General features: G+C 45.5%; 2 protein-coding genes and 1 long non-coding RNA gene across 13 annotated transcripts in view; 1 reads left to right on the forward strand and 2 right to left on the reverse strand.

The window, feature by feature from the left end:
- The window catches only part of PRDM15 (PR/SET domain 15), a 31068-nt gene extending 29076 nt beyond the window's left edge, over positions 1-1992 (reverse strand). For 5 of the 8 annotated variants that reach the window (XM_015883000.1, XM_015882991.1, XM_015882973.1 and 2 more), the window contains exon 1: positions 1882-1992. The gene's annotated coding sequence lies outside the window, so the exon portion shown is untranslated. Of the gene's footprint in view, positions 1-87; positions 176-329; positions 1352-1881 lie in introns of those variants that run through there. The other 3 variants (XM_015882957.2, XM_032449045.1, XM_015882967.2) reach the window with 3 other exon arrangements.
- Positions 1993-3341: 1349 nt separating this feature from the next.
- C2CD2 (C2 calcium dependent domain containing 2) overlaps positions 3342-21767 on the reverse strand; it is a 34363-nt gene continuing 15937 nt past the window's right edge. For 3 of the 4 annotated variants that reach the window (XM_015883068.2, XM_015883064.2, XM_015883082.1), the window contains exons 7-14: positions 19538-19646; positions 16556-16617; positions 14721-14860; positions 14303-14474; positions 13422-13535; positions 11747-11874; positions 11014-11329; positions 3342-6054 (exon numbers count right to left, since the gene is read on the reverse strand). In XM_015883068.2, coding sequence (XP_015738554.1) covers positions 5828-6054; positions 11014-11329; positions 11747-11874; positions 13422-13535; positions 14303-14474; positions 14721-14860; positions 16556-16617; positions 19538-19646 — 1268 coding nt within the window. In that variant the 3' untranslated portion in view covers positions 3342-5827. Of the gene's footprint in view, positions 6055-9445; positions 9483-11013; positions 11330-11746; positions 11875-13421; positions 13536-14302; positions 14475-14720; positions 14861-16555; positions 16618-19537; positions 19647-21767 lie in introns of all 4 variants that reach the window. The other variant, XM_015883074.2, reaches the window with a different exon arrangement.
- On the forward strand, positions 11881-16652 carry LOC116654373. Its single transcript, XR_004309579.1, has 2 exons — positions 11881-12794; positions 15172-16652. It is a non-coding gene; the product is annotated as an uncharacterized LOC116654373 (long non-coding RNA).

Below are 21767 nucleotides of genomic sequence, written 5' to 3' on the forward strand. Positions count from 1 at the left end.
TTCCTAATGACTGCTTGATGGTAAGGGGCTGGGACTGCAGTTCTGAGACACAAGTCAGTCCCAGCTACGGTTTTGTACTAAAAATACCTAACAAAACATTTAAGCAGAAGCAGCAGTCCAGGGAAATTCCTAAAACTTCTTTTCCTGAACGTACCATACAAAATGAATCGGAAACCTGAAGTAAACCAGCGCAAAACAGGGTGAATGACAGACTGAAAGCAAACAGGGCTTGCTTTGCTTTCTAACTTCTGCCCTGTGGATGGTCTGTGCTTTCTCAAGAGGTGCGTGTCTAGTTATTACTATGTAGTTTGTGCCCTGACAAGACTCACCCTAAGCACGACTCAATTAACAAATCTTCTCTTCAGACAATGGTTTCGATACACGGGGGACAGCGTGCAGCACATCAGCACTAGTGCTGTGCAAGCTGCTCTTCAGAGACACTTGCCCTTTCGTCCTCCTCTCTGTCACGCTTCCCAAGCAGCAGATTGACGAGCTGCAGCATCACTGAGGCAGCAAGGTCAATCTCACTCTGGTAGCCATAGGCTGAGAACAGCAATAAAGGGGAGGAGGAATCGTAAGAGAATAGACACTGCTCAAGGTGACGGAGAGAAACCGTAAGGGTCACTCAACTATACGTCACCCAGCTGACTAGGCACTGCGTGTCAGTTATCTGCGCTAGGTTAGCTTTCATTTTTGGAGCCAGAACATGCATTTTCCACATCGTAGCGTTTCATATTCAGCATCCCCGGTTCCTGTGACCTGCTGGGCTTTGGAAAAAGGCAGGAAAGGAAAAACATGTATCAGACGTACCCATCCCTCAGCCTTGACTCTCACTCTGCACCTTGCTACCAGTTCCTGACAGGCTGCCCACCTCTCCTCCCTTCCTACTTCACCGAGAGCATAAGAAAGGGCAGATCAAACACCGAGGACAGACTTCTGGGCTTTTATTTTCATCGGCTGCTGTTCAGGGCCACATCCCATTATTTTTTTCCCCCGTGTATTTGTGTCAGGAAAATGCTCCATTAAGTCACTGCATATAATTACATTCCCGTTTCACAAAGCTTCTGTGGAAACTCCAGAATCTCTATATACACCAACAGCCAGCGTTAAGCAGCATAAAAAAGCTGCACAGGTACGAGGTCTAACTGCGGACAACAGCACGGAAAACAGGATTTTCCACCCTCACAACCAAACGCAGCGGTGCCTGAGGGGGCTGCAGCACATAGGCCGTGTTTGTTTCCCTCAGGGCACACCCCGGCCCCTCTCACACCGAAGCTCTCCGTTCCCGCCGTGTTCAGGGCAGCCCCTCAGCCCCACACGCCGCGGGGCGGCCGTTACGGACCGGCCGTTACAAAGCGAGGCGCCACCCCTCCCTCCCGCCCGGCACCCGGCGGCGTACAGAACCGAGGGGCACCGGGGGGTGTCCCGGAGCCCGTCGGTGCGCGGGGACGTGCTGCCGGGCCGGGTTTAAGCGCGGCGTGTGCTGCAGGGCACGGCCGGCGGAGCAAAGCGGCCGCCCGGAGCCCGACGGGCGGCGGGGCCCGGGATCCGGGAGCGGCTCCGCCGGGTTTTGCCTCGGACCCGCCTCGCCCCCCTCCCTACCGCCCTCCCTCCGCGCTGCGCGGCGCGGCCCTGTAACAAAGAACAGGCGGCATGGAGAAAGCGGCGGTGGAGGAGGAGGAGGCGGCGGGGCCGCCCCCCCGCACCGGGAGCCCTCGCCGCCGCCCCCGGCCCGGCCCGGCCCCGCGAGCACCAGGGAGCGGGGGGACGGCGGCACCAGGGGGAGGGAGAGGGAGATGGGGAGCGGAGCACCGGGGTGGGGGAGAGATCCGCGGGGACGGGGCGCGGGCGCGGGGGGGAGGCGCGGGGAAACGGCGTTACCTGCCCTGGGAATGGCCCGAGCCGGATCGGATCCGGACTCCGGGTTCCGATCCGCTCCGGAAACCACGCGCCAGCGGAAGCCGCGCCGGGCGCGGAGCGTGATGGGAGGAGTAGTTCGATGCTGCGGGGACACAGGGCGGCAGGCGGCGGGACGGGGCGGTGCGAGGACGATGACCGTGACGGGAGACAGCCGGGGCGGGAGTCGCGGCCGAGGCTCGATCCTACCGGTAGCCCGGCCCTGCTTCGCCGCCCCAGAGCGGAGGACGGGCTCAGGTAGGGTGTGCGGCCTGCACGGCCTCGCAAGCTGCGAGAGCACCTGGGAACTCAAAGAGGAAAGGGGGCAGGGGGGTTGGAACTACATGATCCTTGAGGTCCCTTCCAACCCGGGTCATTCTGTGTGAAAGCGCTGGCTTCGGGGCGTCCGGGGATGCCCTGCGTTTTAGTCAGCGAGGGGAGGCCGAGTGTGGTCAGTGGGCACGAGGTGGTTGTACTGAATCTTGTCCAGCTCTAATGATTGCGTGATTCTGCTCGCAGCACAGAAATTAAACCGAATACTCAAGATGAAAGCAGTAGGTAAAATGAAGAAAGGCTGCTGTGAGAGCAGTAGGGGATTTCAGCTGAGCACTTCGGGAATGTGCAATAAACGTGAGGTAAGCGTGGTGAGGAGAGCAGAAAGCTGCCTGGAGATGTAGGACAGCACACAGCACAGAGACAAGTGGTGTTTATTGTATGTACAGCGATAGTATTCCTTTTAAAAACCCATACACTTCTTAGTGATGTAATAAATCTGTACATCGTAGGCTTTGTAACTGCACCAACTGCATTTTTACACACACGCACTCACATAAAAACAAAGCGGGGAAAAAAGCCACAGTGGAAGAAGTCACAGTTGTGTACTAGGAAAAAAAAAGGGTAACCCCACCAGGAATATCAGAGCGTACTGCATTATTGGGAAATACAAAGCTACAGTATTGGAAACACCTCACACCCATCCTTCCCAGTTACCTCCACACCATGCCAGCAGCACCTTGCATAGTAGCACTTTGGATATCCTGAGTGAAACGACATTATTCACCCTCAGCTTCAAGTAATCGCCCCCGTGATGGAGTTAACTCTGAATTGTTTGTCACCGAGGCTGTGGCTCAGTGAGATGCTGAAGCATATGCTAACTCTTAACACAGGAATAAATCCTCCTGCGGAGGTCAGAGCAGGAGGTTGGTTCACAGATCCTGCCCTCCCTGCTTGGAACAGAAGCTCAGATCCCTCTGGTAGTGGGCACACAGCTGACACAGCTGCTAAGTGACACAAAAATCACCTGCTCAGATCTGATCTTAAAAGGCAACCTCATCATCTGGGGAGGGAAAACAGCACTGAATTCCACTGGGTTTGGTACTTCAGCTTGTTTTTCCAATGCAACACAAAGTATTTGTAGGAAGAGGTGAGGAACAACCAGCCACGTGTGGAATTCACACATCAAACCAAATGCTATTTATTTTCCTGAGGAGTGAAGGCAATTAAAGACCAAGATTCCCTCTTAACACAAGTCACCTTGCTTTCCTCATCTTAATGGTTAATTCTCTTAATATAGGTAAGCCCAAACCTTCACACAATTTGCAGTATGTTATACATATACACATATATATACATATTGCAGTTCCCACCATCAAGACATGGGTTTAAGCAGTAACCAAGACCTTAACAAGGATCAACCAAAAAAGAAACCAACCCAAAACAACGCTTCAGGGCCTGTCTGTTCTTCAGAGTAACGCACAAGCAAACCCTTCTGCTGCAGGCAGCACGTTGTTCAGTGTTATTTCCACCACATTCTACAGTAAATGATAACACTTCTGTCAGTGAAATCCCACTTCAGTAATGCGAACAGACCTCAAGTAGTGTTACATGTTCCCTCTGCTCTTGAGATGATGCTACCTGTGGAGCTCAGTCTCGCTTTGATTTCTTGAATTTGTGGTTAGATTTTTTTCCTTCAGTAAACAAAAATGACCATGTAGAAAACTGGAAGGATCTCACCTCCTACCCTGCCCCATCACACAAAGATGGCCTTTGCATGGAAGAAGTACATGCTGAGGGAATAGAGATTCGGAGTTTTGAATGCTTGGATCACAAGTCGCTGTAGTACAAATGAAGAGATCCACTTTGTGTTAAACTAACAACCAACAGAAGTGCTCAAGCACATTGAGGCAGGATAAACCCGTATTACTGAACTGGGATTCTGAAGCACGTTACAGCTCCGGGACAGTCGTTTGTAACAAATTTCCAATCCATAAAACATACAAATGCCTTCAGGTGTTTCCATAATAAGCAGCACGCTCAGACATACAGCCGTTTGATAGGCCAGACTGCTGTTCTACAGTGATTTTTTACATACAAGTGGTATTTTTAAGCTGCAGACTCAGTTAATAGATTCTGACAGTACGTTTATTTACTAACCTGTTGGTAAAAAATAACCTGTAGAAGAATTTACTATGGAATCTGAAGTCCATCTCAAGTTTCAAAACACATTTCTGTTCCTCAGTGACTTTCTATTTTTAAAGAATAGTTACCTTGAAAACCAAAATATCTGCAAATCTTCGTATCTCTATTAAGGGGCAAGGTGTGGGGCTGAACCGCTGTTGGCAAAGCAACACGAATCCATCATTCGTTCATGTCAGTAGCTCTAATGGAATGGATGTTTTCCTTGGCTAAAGACAACAGGCTTGGTCCTTTGTCCTCAGCAGGAATGTACAGGAAGGCAAACTACGAGGTGACACCTGTGAAATCCTGCCCTTCTGCTCTTCTCAGCAGCTCAAACAAGAACTGTGCCTTTACTTACACCAGATTTTCTAATTTAATGAGGAAAATAGAAAACTCAAACCATCACTCACCACGCGACAACACTGGTGGAGCTACAAACCAAAAGACTGAGGGAATGCAATCATTATGTTTTATAAAGCTCTCTTCACAACTGCGTTTTCTAAGATCTCAGTAAATATTTGGCAAGTAAAACAAGCTGGCTAATGAAAAGCTTATATAGGGTTAAATACGCTCTATTCAAGACTTATTGCTCCTAACTTCGCATTTGATATGATGGTATATATATGCTTGTCTAACAAGTACTTGGGAGAAGGAAATAGAGCCCCTATGACAGGTTTTTATATTAGCAGCAACAGCTTCTCACACAGGGAAGAAAAGCTACAGAGAAGTTGTGAATGTTTGCAAGTAGATTCTTTAAAAAGTTCTGTTTTTTAGAGTATAACTTACGTACAGAACATTAAACAATATGCTAGTGTAAGTATTTGCATAATTTATTGATTTATGGCTAATATAAAAAGGCCTCTCTCCACCTACACGGACTGAGCAGTGTTTATAGCAGGCTACAGTTATTACAGTAGGCTCTTCTCTCAATCAGCGGTTTAGTTCTGTTTCTGAAAACTTACCCGTTTTCAAATGACAATACAAAGTGGGTCTGGGTCTCTTTTCCCTTTCAGCCTGACCAGAAACACAAGCTGAGACTTGCATTGCTACTGCTCCATGCCGCAGCACGGAAGCACAGCGGTATCTTCTCTCCTGACAGCGGTTCAATCATAGAGCAGGTACGATTCTTCAGTTCTCAGCTCCCTGCTTCAGCCAACTACGTGCTCATGTGCAGCTCCTCCCCACCTGCACCATTCCCTGCTCTCCCTCACCTTGTACAACACCACCACGCAGTCCTCCAAAAGCTGTCACAATGCAAGTAGTGCTGCTTGTATTTGGAGCAGCAACTTCATAGTAATCAGAGAGAAAGCTGTTCTGGAAAAATAAACAGAAAATACAATCCTTCTGTTCACTCCTGGACCACTGCACTAGCAAGCATCATGTTACGCAAGTCATCAGCTGTATCTGTGTTCTCTGGTACTGCTCTGTAAACAACTGGTGTGCAAGTACCCCGTCAGAGAGCATTCATTCAGCCTTATGCAAACGGTTCTGCCGAAGCACCGTTCAATTTGCTCTTGCTTTTGTTCTTGGAAAGCAACTTTCTGTTAAGAATACGTGAAAGGGTGCCTCCCTTCTTGCGCGTTTCCTCTGACAGGGGCTGCTGCAGGTAGATGAGATCGTTGTGCGACTGACTCATTCCCGGATCCTTCTGATGGTGGCGGCGACGGAAAAAGAGCTTCGCACTCTTTCTCAAAATCCCACCTGGAAAAGGACAGAGCAGAGGCACAGGCACTTTAGACTGACCAGGCTGCTTTCTTCTACACTGCAGCTTTAGCTATAACTGCATCACTACAGAAAAAAAGCCTTTGTCTCAGCATTTCCAGCTTAAGCACCACTCTCATAACTATTTAAACTATGTTAAAACGCTAAGAGAGTGGTGCATCCAGCGCCACAGTGTTGATGATCTGTAACTGAGTGAGCGCAATGGTACGAGTCCCATGCTGGAATGAAGGGATTTCGGATACTGGCAAAGGTGAGCAGTCAGTGCTTTCGGGCACTCGCACACACACATTACATGCTGCTCAATCTGCCTTCCCCCATTCACTGGACCCAGCTCTTTCCCAAGCAAACACTACCAAGAAATTCAGGCTTCATGAAGTTATGCATTTGTCTGCTTCTCCATGTTCCATGCAAGTATCATGCAAACTGAATCGCTCAGATTCATGACAGACGGCGGTAGTTCTAGATCTATGCATATGTCCATGCTCTTACAGTTAGCCAAAGAGTTCAGAAGAGAAGAGCACTAAAGAAGTTTTTTCCTTCCATTCTCTCTGAAATGTTGCAGTTGCAAAGGAAGGAAAGCTGCCATGCAACTGCAAGGCAGGTTAATCCTCTGAATTCAACTTTGAATTCACACATCTTGTGGAAGTCACCTTCCTTCTCCTTTGTTTCTAATGCTCTTCTGAAAGCTACAATAGTGTTCACACATACACATGCACAGCTCTTGGCACAGGTTGTACACTGGGCACTTAAATGTCAAACAGGCATATTCCATCCTTGCAGCGCAACAAAAGTACTAAGTATTTTATTAAAAAAAGAGATAGAGGAAGAAACGTTACTCTCTGTAGTTTCAGCAGTCAACAGAGTTGAAAAGATTAGCCCATTATACACAAAGTGAAGGAGGCATTTTGACATGGAGGATCCTGTTGGTGCCTGAGGTCAGTGGCTGTATGTCAGCCCACACGCAGCAGGCTCATACAGCCAGACTGCCCATCTCCTACCCAAATTCGTCAGCATCACCTACAGCAGCATCATTCGCTGGTTTAAAATACTGTTGGGAAAAACAATTCACTTCAAGCATATTAAAAATAGTACTACACCTGCTTACAATAGGCTCAGAAATCTGACTGAGTCTCTTCTCTGGCAAGTTAATCCAGATTCCTTTATTTTTTTCTTACCCTTCCTCTTGATTCCACATCAAACCTAGCTGCCATTGCCTTGGCTGCATAATAACTCATTGTGGAGTCATATTGGCAACACAAGACACCAATGGTTTTCCCTCTTTGCAAGCCCTGGTTGGTTTTGCAGCCAGCATCCTACCAGCTCCCACCTTCCCTTCTCCCATGCACTCCGTGTGCCTGAGGCACAAGGAACACTGCCTGCTCTTGGTACAACAACCCAATGTGAAAACAGCACAAGTTCAGTGCAGAACTGGGCAGTGCTGCTGTCACAGTGACACAAGCCAGTTTGAACAAAGGAGGATCCAGGTAGCAAGCCAGCAGAGGGAGCCTGCTGGCACTCAGGTACACGAGGACAGTCATCTTCCTGGCTAAGCTTCCACAACTTGTTTCCGCGCAACCATAAGCTTTCCTTACTCTTCCTTTGTTCAACTATTAGATCCTGTCACTGCACGGTCTCTGCTCTGCTTTTCTTCCCATTGTAAAGGGATACAAAAAGCAACACACAGACTAATTCTTGCATGTGACCGCGCAACAGCAAGGATTACGTCACTGTCATCTAAGGACTGGGCACGGGCTGTGTGTCATTTTGCAAAGCAACAGCTGCAGAATAGGCAATGCACAGCAGCCCTGCTTCACACAGCCAGAAGCTGTTCAGACTGGAACAGTTACAAACATGTGCTCAGCATTATTAGTTTTTTATTTTAAGGACTGAGCGCTCAGCATCCGGGAAGATATTCTATGCAATATTCTAGTGCATCTTGTCTTGCTGTGGCCAAGACATGGCTCACCGGGCACAATGGGATCGATGCAGGAGTCAGCTGAAGGCAACTGGAATGCACAGACTTGAATCTTGTCTGCTCTCCCATCACCCCCTGACTGATCATTCCGGCAAGGCAGCACCACTTCAAGCTGTTGTCAACAGCATAAAAAAAACAGTGTTTTACCCCCTGATACTGACAGTTGTTAATATGCAGAGGCTGGGGTACTGCTGCTGTGCGGCTTTTGTTTTAGCCCTCAGCTGCTCTGCCCAGCAGTATTGGCAGCTGCAGCTGAAGCTGTGCCAGCAGGAGGAGCAGGATGGAGCTTATCTGTAAACAGCTATTTTGTCCTATCCATTCTGCTTGATTTCCCACCCAGGGGAACAGAACCAAACCAAGAATGCTGCAAAACTTGTGCTGGTCACCTGGGACAACTTGTTGCAGCTACAAAAAAAAAGCAGGCTGCACTTCTCTGAGAACATCACAGCCTCATCAAAAGCAGCATCCCGAGGTGAAAGCTCCTTGTGTTTTCAGAGGTACTGAGATCACTGGTAGCTGGAAGCTTCTCACATCCCCACTGCTACCCACTGGTCTCCAGCCAGGTGGGTGCACGCTGCCAGACAGTAGCTCCAGCTTTGTGGAGGCACACACCCCTGCTAGGAAGGCAGGCTATGGGGCAAATCACAAACTCGGCAATGCTCGTGCTGTTTGCACGTTTGCTTCTTGAGTTCAACAGGATCCACGTGCCAAACTCTGTCCCCAACACCAGGAGATAAGCAGAAAGTGCCTCAAGAATGCTGTACAGACTGGCTGGTCTTCACAGGCTCCTGAGGGCCGGCTCAGGCTGTTCTAACAGGCTGGTGGGGCTAGGGTCACTTCTGAATCTCTTTTTTTATTGGAGGAAGATTTCCTTCCACATCTACAAGGACACAAACAGAGACTGCTTCTCTCCATTCCTTCCTAACTCCAAAGCAGTTTTTAATCGAGGTGTCTGAAAGTACTTGTAGCTCTAGGAGTTCAGCTAAAAAGGAAATCTGAACAACTGTAAGCAGCAGTTTTTAGAATAAGTGTTCTGTGTGTGCATATCCAGTTATGAAGTCACGCATGTGTTTGCATGAGCAGATGTTCAACCGATAATCAGATACAACAGGAATGGGCATGATGGAGAGAGAGCAGGAGCACACAGCAGCCCTCCGAGCCTTCCCTGAAGCCTGTTCTGCATGACCCACTTGAACAGCACATCCACCAGTGGAATGATTTGTCGGGGCAGACAAAGCTGCTAAGGCATCTGAGCACAGGAAGGCAGTTTGAGGGAGGAAAGAAATGGATGAGGGAAGAAAACAGGTGCCAAACTACATTTTGCTCCGATTTTTACAATGAGCGCACCATTGTAAAGCTACATTTTCTTTAAAAGATAAGACAAAAGCAACTTACTGCGTAGGGAATTAATTCTGGTTGGCACAGTGGTCCTCTTAAGTTTATAAAAGGGAACGGGTAAGAAACAGGAAGTCAGAAAAGTGAAAAACAAAGGTATTCAAGAGTAGAAATTATAGTGAAAGACAATGCTAACTTTAAGACATTCATACCATTCAGGAAGCTTTTGGAAGCAGAAGGGTGGTTGGTTTTTGGTTGATTGCTGTTGTTGTCACTGCTCTTGTTTTTCAAAGGGAATTAACTGAACCAAGGGAAAGGAGGTAGGAATGTTTTCCTATCTCACTCCATTGAACTTACTCAGCTGTAAGCAGAGGTTCAAGACTTTCACAGATAGATTTGTATATAAGGGATTTTGGATGGCTTTAGAAAAGCTGAGACAACTGTCTCAATATTAGAGACAATTCATCCTTTCTAGCAGTCCTGTCCTATACTGCGCAAAGACAACTTTCAGAAGGCTGACATCTGCACCACACTGCACATGGAAACAAAGTAAACAACAGTTCACCTACAAACTTCCATTTGCTTTACGGCAAAACATTAAACAGTCCAGAGGTTTTGCTTCCTAAACTTCTCCAGACTCCAAAAAAAGTCAAATCACTTAATGCTTAGTCACCTAAATCCATTCCAGACTGTCTAACACCTGATTGTCTGCACCAAACTGATGGTTGCTGTGCCATCCTGAACTATAGGATGGAACAACAGAGCTGTGAAAAAAGCAGAAGACATCAAGCCTTGGTGAAGAGGTCTAGTATATGGCTATATGAGGTGCATTAGAATCATTAGGTTAGAAAAGACCTCTAACATCACCCAGTCCAACCAGCAGCCCACCCACCACATCCCTCAATGCCACATCCACACGGCCCTTGAACACTGCCAGGGATGGTGACTCCACCACCTCCCTGGGCAGCCTCACTGTAGCCTAGTATACTGCACTAAGGTTTTGTAATATGCCACTTTATACTGTCTCTAAGTATAGAAGTCCCTGGGTAAGAAATGCACAGAAAAGGATAATGTAAAAGAGGGATGGAGATGGGTGAGATATACAACGATTTATCCAACTTCAACACGCATCCCATTTAACTGGTGTGCCACCTGCACAGGTGGGTGACCACTGCACTGGATTTTCTTCCAGACTTCCTAAAAGCCACGTCGCAGCCCCAAAACGGCACAACAGCCTCAGAGGTTACTGAATTTATAAAGGAAACACAAAGGTATTTTCAAGCTGAGGCTATCCAGGTATGTAACTACATAAGCAAAATGATCTGATCCTTCATTTGCTTTACCCTCCCAGATATGAGTTGGGTTTAATGATCTGCCTTTTAACTTCTTAGGGTGAGTCCTTCCATTTGCTGATGGAGAATAATCTAAGAGAGCCTGCCATGTCTCTGAGAACCAGAGAACTGTACTCTGTGGCTTCTAGCAAGACAGCTTCCACCAACACCACAATTACACAGAGTTTAAGGAGAAAAAGCAGCACCAGAGGATAAACTACTACACAATATTGCATGACACTGCCAATGATGTACAGACCACAGTTATTTCCTAAAGGCGAGGTAAGGATCACATACCTTTAGACTTTTTCACGCTCCCAGTTTCTGAAACACTTAACGAGCTCCCAGACATTTCTTCACAGCTCTCGTCTAAGAGTGTGTTGGAGTCCCACTGCTGGCTGCCATTCTCCAAAGCCCAACCCTTATGGGCACTCTGCTGTGGGTCAGTATCAGGTGCTGTTTCTGAAGCACCTGCTGATAGTTTTTCATCAGAAGTTTCTTTTGCAATCACTTCCTCTCCAGCAGGTGGGGGATCTGCTTCCTTGCAGGAACTGTCCATGGCTGCAGCGTAGTCCATCATCAGTGCGGCTTCACTGTCCTGAGATAAAGAGGTCTGCCCAGAGGAGATAAAAAGAAATGTAAACAGAGAGACAATGCTGACACAAAACCACTCTGCTGGATAAAAGAAAAGCACACCACAAAATAGAAACAAAACCAAAAACGAGCCTCCCTGCAAAAAAATATGCTCTTTTCTTCTCTTTACACTTCTATTTGCACTGCTCAGGGCTATCGGAAAACCATCATGTGGCTCCCTAAGCTCCACTAAAGGAGAGGAGCATATAACCAAGTTCTAGTAAGAACTGATCATCACCATCTAAATGTCCTGTTAAAAATGAGTGACAAGCAGATATTGAAACAGGCCGACATAGGTCCTGATGAGCAGGAAACTACAGAATGCACATTCAGGTCACGCTCAGTGGAACAAAGACTTCACAGTAGTAAGAAGTAAACCTGTTGTTTTCTGCTCTACCTTGGACACCCCTGATATGATAATGGTGCTTTTCTTCCTGGGAGACTTCAGCTTCTGCTTGGCAGACTCACTTAACTGTCGAATGGCTGCTTCTGCAACAGGGTCACTGCCATTCAGTATCAGCAGCTCTGAAAAGAAAGCGTTGTTTCAGTGTGAAGAAAGAAACAGAAAAAGCAAGGAGAGGCAAAGCTTGTATGTAAAGCTTGTATGTAATGTAAAGAAATCAGAAGGAATGATATAAACACCATGTATAACAAAATATTTTCCAATCCACCACCAAGCTACTGGGTCTTGTCTTTCCATTCTTTTCAATCCGGTGTACATTATCCATCCTATGCAGAAACAATACAGAAGTTGCACTTACAAACCCATGCCCTTCCCACTCATAAGACTCTGGAAACCCAGACCAAGCAGCCAATTACTTCAGTACACTGCTACACTGTGCTACATTCTGGCACAGCAAACACACACTATGCTTCTTTGCATTTCTTCCATTTGCCTCAAGGTTTTGTTCTAATGAGTAATTCTTCCTGCAATAAAGTATTAACATCTCACAGGAATTCCCCTGCACTCCCCAAGAAGGGAAAACATTGTCCATCTCAGTGTGCTCTGAGCTTAACTCAGACAAGTTTTCCAGTAAGTGCTTTGCATTTTCAATATCAGAACCAGTTATAATGGAAAACTCAGAAGCTTAGGGCTTTCCAAATTGGCTCAGTAATACCACCCTGCTTCGTGGTATGTATCACTGGTCTACCACTCAAGGAAGAGTCAAGAGTTATTGCTTCACTTTCTTGCCCAGATTTTGCCTTCTGGCCAACACATCTGTCTCTCATCAAGCTTTCTGACCATTCCAGAAGCACTCTAGAACATCTCCAGATTATCCCACCACAAAATCTGTACAAAGCAAACAGAACTCCACATCACGTGCCATTTACAGCTGCATTACATCGCATCTTTCTCCATTGCTGCCTGCAGATCTAAGGAGCAAATGGCAAAACCACAAAGGACTGAAGAAGGTGCTGAAAACTCAGAGCTGCATCTCAAAAAGGTAAAATGCCACAGAGTCAAAAACAAGTTTAATTCAAATTGAATTTGTAATTAAAGGTGTTACTGAAGCTACCTGGTGCTCTGAAGCCTCTTCAACTGTGTGCCAGCTCACTTAAGAAAGCAGATAAACAGGCTCAGCCAGGTTATGTATTTGCATCAGCATAAAAACACAATAACAGCAGAATAGCAGTGGTAGGGCTAGGAAGAAAATTCAGTCTGCCTTACCTAAAGACAGCCTCATGCCTTTTCTTCAGACAGGAGATTACATAATGGCCTTAAGGTTAAATTTTGGAGAGTTTTCACCTTGCGCAATGTACCTCGTGCCTTTGTAAGGGAAGAGTTTTTCATTCAAAAGCAAGAGGAAAGCCAGCCTGGCTTTTCTGCAGTCGTCTCCCCTTTCCAAACCGCACTGCTGCTTTTTCAAAATCAGTAATTTAAATCACCAATTAAAAACAGATTCCTATTGCAAGACTGCTATACCCCTAACCACAGTGCTTGCTAACACAAACATCTCAGTGCCTGTTGAAAGCCAGTAGCGGGTTCACTGCTATTTTAACAGGGTTACATTAATCCCACGCACGGTCTAGAGAGATGTTTTCTAATGAGAAGCTTCAAAAGGTTCTATTACCTGTATCTGAAGACGATAAAGTTTTGCTGACTGGAGCACCGTGAGAATGGAGAGCTTGAACAGAAAAATCCTTTTCAACCACTTTGACTTTGAGTGGAGTTTTCACAGGAGAACCTGAAAACCAAACTTTTTTGTTGTTTGAACTATTTAAGGCACCTACTGTGAAAACAACAAGGATCTGTTGTATCAATTTACAAATGCACAAATCATAATTGTTTGAGAAAGTTGTTTATAGAAATCCTTAGGGCGTGCTCTCTATGGTAACGTGACCCCAAAAGAACTATGAAACACAGGAAATTATTTTTAAACATCTTCTGCAATACATTAGACAGTACATGCTTCAGTAAAAGATCTGCATTGAAAGCTTTAAAGAATGCAGCTCTTTGTGAGACTGCACCCAAAGACTGCATAGAAGTTTTACTCTCATTCTTATCCCAAGAGGAATCAGTCTGCTCCAGAAAGGTACACTGAAAAGATTGCCCCAGGATGACACTCATCCTCATCTGAGATTACAATACACACTGAAGTCAGAAGGCACAGCACAAGACTGCCATCAGCAAGCACACATGTTTCTAATACTTCTGTCATGTGGAAAAGCACCCACTCAAACCAAGCTGTTCTGCACTGGCACTCCAGCATGAAATTTAAACCTAAGTGCAAAAAGCAGCATTAACCATTCCTCTTGTAGCAACAAGGTTTCATGAAAATTTAAAACCTGATTTTGAAGAATCCAAAAAAAACCATCACTATCAATGCCCCAGAGAAGCCTGAATGATACCTCTCCATCCATCCCTGTTCCTCCTTGCACCAACCTCTCTTACCCCCACCCTCCTCCCCAGACAATCCTAAGGGTGAACACAGAACGAACCAGACTTCCTCACCTGTGCTCAATGGGGATGACCTCCCTTCTAGTCGAGGTTTGGTTTTCACAGCAGTTACAGTAGTGACCACAGTCCCACAGGGCATCACAGTTCGATCCTTTTCTACCTTAGTGCTTGGCACTGGAGAAGAAGCTTGCCAAGTCTTTAACTCGCTAGGCTCGATAAACAAGAACTAGGAAGACAAAAAAAATATTTCAAGGATATTAATATTTCTAACAAGCGCTCCTTCAACATTTTTATTAACATTCAAGGGCCAGCTAATGCTTTTGATACGCATAAATACAGCACGACTTGTTACCATCAATTATGAATGTGATACTGAAACTGGGCCACATGTTGCACTGTGAACTCACAGATGAGCACTCATGAGAATGTCCAGAACGAAAGGATCCACCATAAAAGCATCCCTGTGCCATACCTCTGCAGTAATGGATCCAAGCCCAGGCCTCAGCTCTGGGCTACCGTCAGTGGCCCTGCTGTTCAGTGCAAAGCTTTGGTGGCCAGAAGGTTGCTTCCTGAACAAGTCTAGAGGTACAGTTGCCCTTGCGGATGAAGAACCTAGAAGAAATAAAAAGGCTGAGAAAACAGGAAAGGAAGCAAAAGAACTAGAGCAGCTAATTACAATACCTGGTTATACACCACAGGACAGCGGTCAGAGCCTTCTTTCCATTTTACAACTATTCCTCAGCCTGGCTTAAATACTGAGCAACAGAAAAGAATAAGATGAAACCTTACTTATTTGCCACTATTTCCAGCCATTTTTTCCCCTGTATATGCTGAATGCTTATAGGAAAAGAAAACACCTAGAAATATTATTACTACAGTCTTGTACTATCTTCTTAATTGGTTGCTTGTGTTTTTCTTTTCAGAGAACACTGCCCAGGCTCCTGGTAAATTCGAGCATCATTAAGAATATTGCTCCTTTATTTGATCTTTGGTGCAAGCTGAGCAGTTCTCTTGATCCTCCTCTTACCTAATATCTATGTAAGCTACATTAGACTGGAGCTAACTACTAGCAAAATTACTGCAGGATTTCAGGGATTAAATCCCAGGGTTCTGCAAAACACAAAGGCAAATAGAGATCTGCATTATATTCTCATTACTCGGCTCTCCCCCCACAAATGTGATTCTACTTGGAGTTTTCCATTTTGATTTTTGGGAGAACAGCTAAGACAGTGGCAGGGGAAGAGAAAGACGACTATCGGTGCAATCAACAGAGACTTCTTTCTTTTAAACCAGGCTGGTAATTACACTCTTAGTAGGATGTGGAATTCTGCTGGTATTGTTTGAAAGACCTGTTATGAAAGGTGATTGAGAATTGGCAGGAACAGATTTTATGTGGGCAACAATATGCATTTGCAGGCTGCAGATAGGTCTCATTTGTCTCTCCTATTTTTTTTTAATAGAAAAGCAGCATCCCTGGCAAAATTACTTCTTTGGATTTGCTTACATTTGACATCCTAATCCTTCACAGTATTGTGGAACTTTTGTTTTCTGATTGTTTTGTATCTGAATCTGGCATAAGGAAAAAGCAAATAGAACCAAGAGGTGAAATAAAGTTATTATTTCCAGCTAAAGCAAAACTCTCTTATCAGCAAAAGGATAAGTACCACAGATGAGAAGAATCTCATAGAATCACAGAATATCCCAAGTCTTATGGGGCCCATAAGGATCACTGAGTCCAAATCCTGGCTTCACAAAGGACCACCCAAACATCAGACTGATTTATGAAGTCACGGCATCACTTCAACAAAGCCCAGGTAGTGAAGTATTTGAAACAATAACTAATAACTTTGAGGACGTCAGGGACTCTCTAACAGCGTATTTCTCTTCTGTCCAGTTTTACTGCTAGAAGTAACAAAGTACATGGGCAGGGGATGAACCAGGCAAACAAACCACTGCCACTGAAAAACTTCACAGTTTTCTATGGACTCTAGAAGCTAAATTTCATGACAGACTTACAGAGTTTTAAAACACAAAGTAAGCTTATGCATTTTCCCCAAACTGCCTGTTTCGTATATGCTTGGCTGGCTATTTTCAGATGATCTCCTTCTGCTGTTCTCCCCTGTAGGGCCATTCTGAAGATCTACCCGATGGGACAACCAGGACAAAGCAGCATCACACAGCTACAATAGGTTCAGGAAACATCTGTGTTCTTATATGGCTACAATGCAGAACTGAATGTGGACTTATGTTAACACCTAGCAATATTCATGAAGTGATCAGGCCAAATATTTCAGTTTAAATACTTACTATCCAACTTTCCATCTTCTACTATTTGCAGTAGCAGTGTTTTCGATTTGGCACTTAGTTCACTGTAAAATAAACAGAAGTGTGTTAGGTCTCTGCATGCAGGTGGGTTTTCATTCCCATGTGGGTTTTCCCTGCCCAGCTCTGGTACTCAGCCCCACTGCTTCCCTGACCCCACACTGAGCACAACTCCACGTGGCTGACCTGACAGGGTGAGCGGCTTCTTTTTGACCTGCGAGAGCAACCAGAGGAATCTCAGCCAGAAAACTGTGGTTTGGCTCTCCCCCAGCTCCCATTTCAGCTGCCTAAAATTTCAGAGGCTTTTCTTCTCCCCACCAGCAGTTTGCAAACACTGCCGTTTCAGGGTGATGTTGGTCCCTAGACTGTCCGCTAACAGCAGCACTAAGAAACCATTTCTTCCCTGGCAGGGTAAACAGTGAACACTGTCGAAATGTTTAAGTTAAGATGATGGAAGAGGTCCAATGGGCTGCCTATTCAGAGCTGCTCAGTGTCCTGTCTAAGCAGGAGCGTGCCCTGTAGGGCAGGAGAGAAGCAAGCAAACAGTCACAGGCTCAAATCAGAAGGGTCAGTATGACTTTTTCAAAGCAAGGCTTGAGGATGCTGCAAAATAAGAACTAGTTTCTCTGTGACAAACTTACGTGCACTATTAGCAGAATTACTGGCATTTGTAATAGTCTGTAAGATGTACCAGACAAGAGACACAAAACCATCTCTCCAGTGAAATAAGCTGGGTATCTACCGAAGAATCTTCCAGTTCAACTTGTGCATTTTTCCATGTATCCTCTTCAGGACGGTGTTATCTTGGCTGCAGATGCTCCACTTCCATCAGACACTCTGGGACATTATCTCTACAGCAAGTTTAAATCTTTGCTCTGCCATTATTGTTCCCTATCTTGCAACTCCAAAACTTGTGAGCATGCACCTTGAGGCTGCATATTGCTGCTCTCCCTGTGGAGTTAAAGCAAAGCCTGACAGTGGTCAGTAATCTGCCACTCTGAAGAGCAGCTGTTTTTGTTTTTTAATTTTAATCTAATGCCTTAATTTAAAAAAGGCAGGAGGGAATGAACTTGAAAGAAAATGTGCAGACAAATCCTGACCGCTTGTCTTTCAAAGTTCCCAAGCTCACTTCACGCACTTCTGAATAACAGCAGTGCAGTGGAAAACCCAGCATTATCCCTAGCATCCAGGGCAAATTCCAGTCCACTTAATCACATCCTGCCTACACTCCTTCTGCACTTTCAGTTCAAAAGGAACTTATTCCTGTAAACTTCCTATCCAAAAGTGCTGGGTATGTGTCTGCTCTGCAACAGCATTGGTGCTGCTCCACCAATAGAAGGCTGAAGTGGTTTGTGTACGCAAGGGGTGAAGCATTTTGAGATGCTCCAGAAAAGAGGGTTGCTATAGAATTGCATTGTTTCTCTTGCTGCAGAGAAGAAATCCTATCACTTTAATTCCTAAGCTGCAATAGCAACACAGTGCGCTGTCACATAAGAACGCTGCCTGCTCTGTGGCTTCCCAAAAGCTGGAGCTCCTCCAACTAAAACCAGACTTTAAAAGACAAAATGCCTTGAGCCATTCATGTCTCAAGGAAGAGAGCTTCCTAGCTGGTTGTCCAGTTGCCAGCAAGATGAGACTCGGACTGTATTTCCCCATAGGAATGCAGAAGAAGATAGGACTTTTCTGTGTTGTTCTACATCATTTTTTCTGTGCTGACTTCTCATCTCCATCCCCACACACACTGAGAGGTCCAGTGTTCTCCACATCCCATCCAGCTTCTGATGAAATTTACATCACAACCCCCATTGCTTCTTCCTTCAATACTCCTGCTTCTGTGAAGCATGATCCTATAGAACACATGGGCACCGCACACTCCCTGCCCCGTGGAGCTAAGGAGAAACACACAGAAGCACACAAACCACTCCTCAAAGGAGGCAGCACTCTATGCTTACAGGTCCAGGTCTGAACACTTACTCGGTTCCTTGCAGGCCAAGCTTCTGCTTTACAAAAGAGAAAGAAGGGGATGCTAGACTGACTAGACGGTAAAGAGAAATGTCACAAAAAACAGGTGGACGTTGCCTTGATGATCTTGAAGGTCTTTTCCAACCTACAAGATACTATGAATAAAACTGAGGTGGAACTGGAAAGCTACATCAAGAACCACTACACGCCAAGTGCCTCTCATATAACTAAGCTGGTAGTAGCAAAAAAATACAGCACCTGCAGCACGTTGCATGGCAGCAGCACTGCCCCATTTCCCTGGGAAGCTGCTTCTGCCTGTGTGCATGTGTCAAAAGTCAGGGGAGAAACACACCCCTGACCACACCATAAGTTGCTCCCCCTATTCCTTCCTCATACAACAGAGAACCCACCTGATCTTTTCTGCTCTGCCACTAGGAAGTGCAGATGAAAACAGTTTTAGAACAGCTCACTTCTGACCTTATTTACAGAAGCTGTAAAAATCACAGAACACGGTGCAGGTTGCCCCGAATTCCCATTTCTGTTCCACAGAAAAGAAAAACCTATTTAGTTTTACACTGTGTTTTTACAATAGCCGTTGTTCTTTCAGATGGTCAACTTGGTCGCACATTCACATTTTCCCCTTGGAAGAAGAAGGGTTAGACATTGGACTTTTTCAATGCAGTCTTCAAGGTAAAGTAACTTCAAAGCCTTGCTAACAATTTTTGGCACTGAATAAAAGTACAGTGTGATTTATTACGCCTGTTACTGCTGTCAAGTACTGAAGTCAGATATCTATGAGGGAAGATCTAGAGGCCTATTTGATCTTGTATCCACACAAAGGGTAATCAGATACCCCAAAGTCTCTACCAGCTCTAGATTGTTCTGAGGCTGCCTGACAGACCACATTTCAAAACATAATTCTTTTGTTGAAATCTCTTGTAGTGCTGGTTAAAAAAGAAAGAAGATGCTTTACTATAAAACAATCTCAATAGGCGAGTTACTCACAAGACAAACTCTTCCTTCCAAAAGGGATTTGCAGCATTTTTGGCTACAGAGCTGGAGAACTTCTGCATAGGGTCATTCAGCTGAGCTATGCACACAAGGTTTGTGCTGCCTGTGAGAAGAACAGAAAGAAAGCTGTTAATCTTCCATCACAGGGAAATACACTTATTCAAATGAAAGCGAAGAACCTCTTTCCTTATATATTGCTCTTTTGAATGGCCCAGTTGGAAACACTTCCTCACCCACCCATAGAATAAATTTCTCCCCTCCACTTGTGACTAATTGGCATCATAAATATATCACTACTCCAAATGCAAATTGCACAATGTGCCACTCTGAAAACAATTCGTTGTCTATTTCTTCCACAGCAATGGAAACCATTTCAGTCTTGGGGTTTCAAAACAGCAAGGACAGCAGCAAAAAGTTCACTGCTGACTCTGTGCACAGCCAACAACAGACACGCTGCCTCCAGCTCTCCAGAAGAATCCAGGCTTATATTTATTACCACCAACTCTCAGTTGTCCTCTAGTGGTGTATGTGGGCTGTCAAAGAGCCCTATCTTGGACACAGAAGCAGCTTGGGCCTGGCAAGGTTATCAGAGGAGACAAAGTGCTATGGACACACAGCTTATGGGGATCCAAGCTAACCCTGCAGTAAGCAGTTTAGCTGCTTTCCCAATGTGCTGAGCCTGAGTTAATGAAGCCCAGGCTGCTGTCAAAGCAGCCATATGTCCCCACAAGCCCTGCTGAAATGTGCATACAGCCCTGCATTGGAGCCACCAGGGGACTAACACTGCAATGGAGCATTCCAACAGCTCTTCTTCTGGTGCTCGTAGCTAACAATGCTTTAACAGCAGGAATCTCTTTTGTCCTAACTAACATGCTGTGAGCCACACGGCACCAATTCAAGACTACCTGTGATTACATGCATTAACTAAGGAAACAAATAAAAACGGGCAAAGCCCAGGAGCAGAGCCTAGCTCTGCTGCTGGTCACTCACCAGCTGGACTCATAGGAAAGCCATAGGCTTCTATTGGCCATTCTGCCAGCCCATGCTTCAGTTTAATGGTCAGGACCAGCCCATGCTTCAGTTTAATGGTCAGGACAGACAACCATCTCCAGTCCACAGCCCACTATGTTGGCACATGAGCCTACAACAGCACACACCATAAGGGAGGCTTGGAGCTACAATGGGATGGTTAATTATTGGTACTAGACAAGACCAGGAAAAGGGAAGGGAACAAGATCTGTCCAGAAGGCAGCAGCTGCCCAGGTGTGCCACTATTGCCACTAGATTTACAGGGACCAACTGAGCACCACTATGAGGCTTTATTTCTCATACTCAGTCCCAAAACATTCACACCGCAGGAGTTGCTAGGGAACAAGCAAAATTTCCTCCACCTCCTGTTAGAAAAGCAAGTGGTGATTTCGAGATCTCCGTATCTGGGTTTCCAAAGAAGACAGCTTTAATAGTTCCCTCTTCCTCACACTTTAAGGGAGGAGACTAAGCAACTTCCCATAAGGCAAACCCTCTGCTGTATGCATCCTGTGCTTATAAAGGCATCTCATCTCATGACTGTTAATGGCAACTCTTCTGAAAAGCTTCATTTGCACTATGAAACTGCAGAGTAACAATGAATTCTCAATGAGTTTTCTTGACGCAATCTACACTTTCTGGTACAGCCCTATTTATATACAACATTTCACTGCCAGTACTTCCAGAACTGCTATAATACATACATACATATGTATATACACACACACACATATATATATACATACATACACACACATACATGCACCTATAGATCACAGAATCACAGAATGACCCGGGTTGGAAGGGACCTCAAGGATCATGTAGTTCCAACCCCCCTGCCTGGCAGGGCCACCAAACATACACATTTACTACATCAGGTTGCCCAGGGCCCCGTCCAACCTGGTCTTGAACACCTCCAAGGACGGGGCATCCACAACCTCCCTGGGCAGCCTGTTCCAGGGCCTAACCACTCTCCTAGTGAAGAACTTCCCCCTAACATCCAACCTAAATCTTCCCTCTTTCAACTTAAAACCATTTCCCCGTGTCCTGCTATATCCCCTATATAGATATATATAAACAGTTTGCAGACAGTTTTAGGGAAAATACTTCCTGTCAGGATGAGCAAAGTAGTACTAGGCAACAGTCTAGGGCAGCAATTTACTACATCTAAATGCAAAAGAGTAAAGCAAGCAGAATA

The sequence above is a fragment of the Coturnix japonica genome, chromosome 1, assembly GCF_001577835.2.
Source record: "Coturnix japonica isolate 7356 chromosome 1, Coturnix japonica 2.1, whole genome shotgun sequence".
Taxonomy (NCBI): Eukaryota; Metazoa; Chordata; class Aves; order Galliformes; family Phasianidae; genus Coturnix; species Coturnix japonica.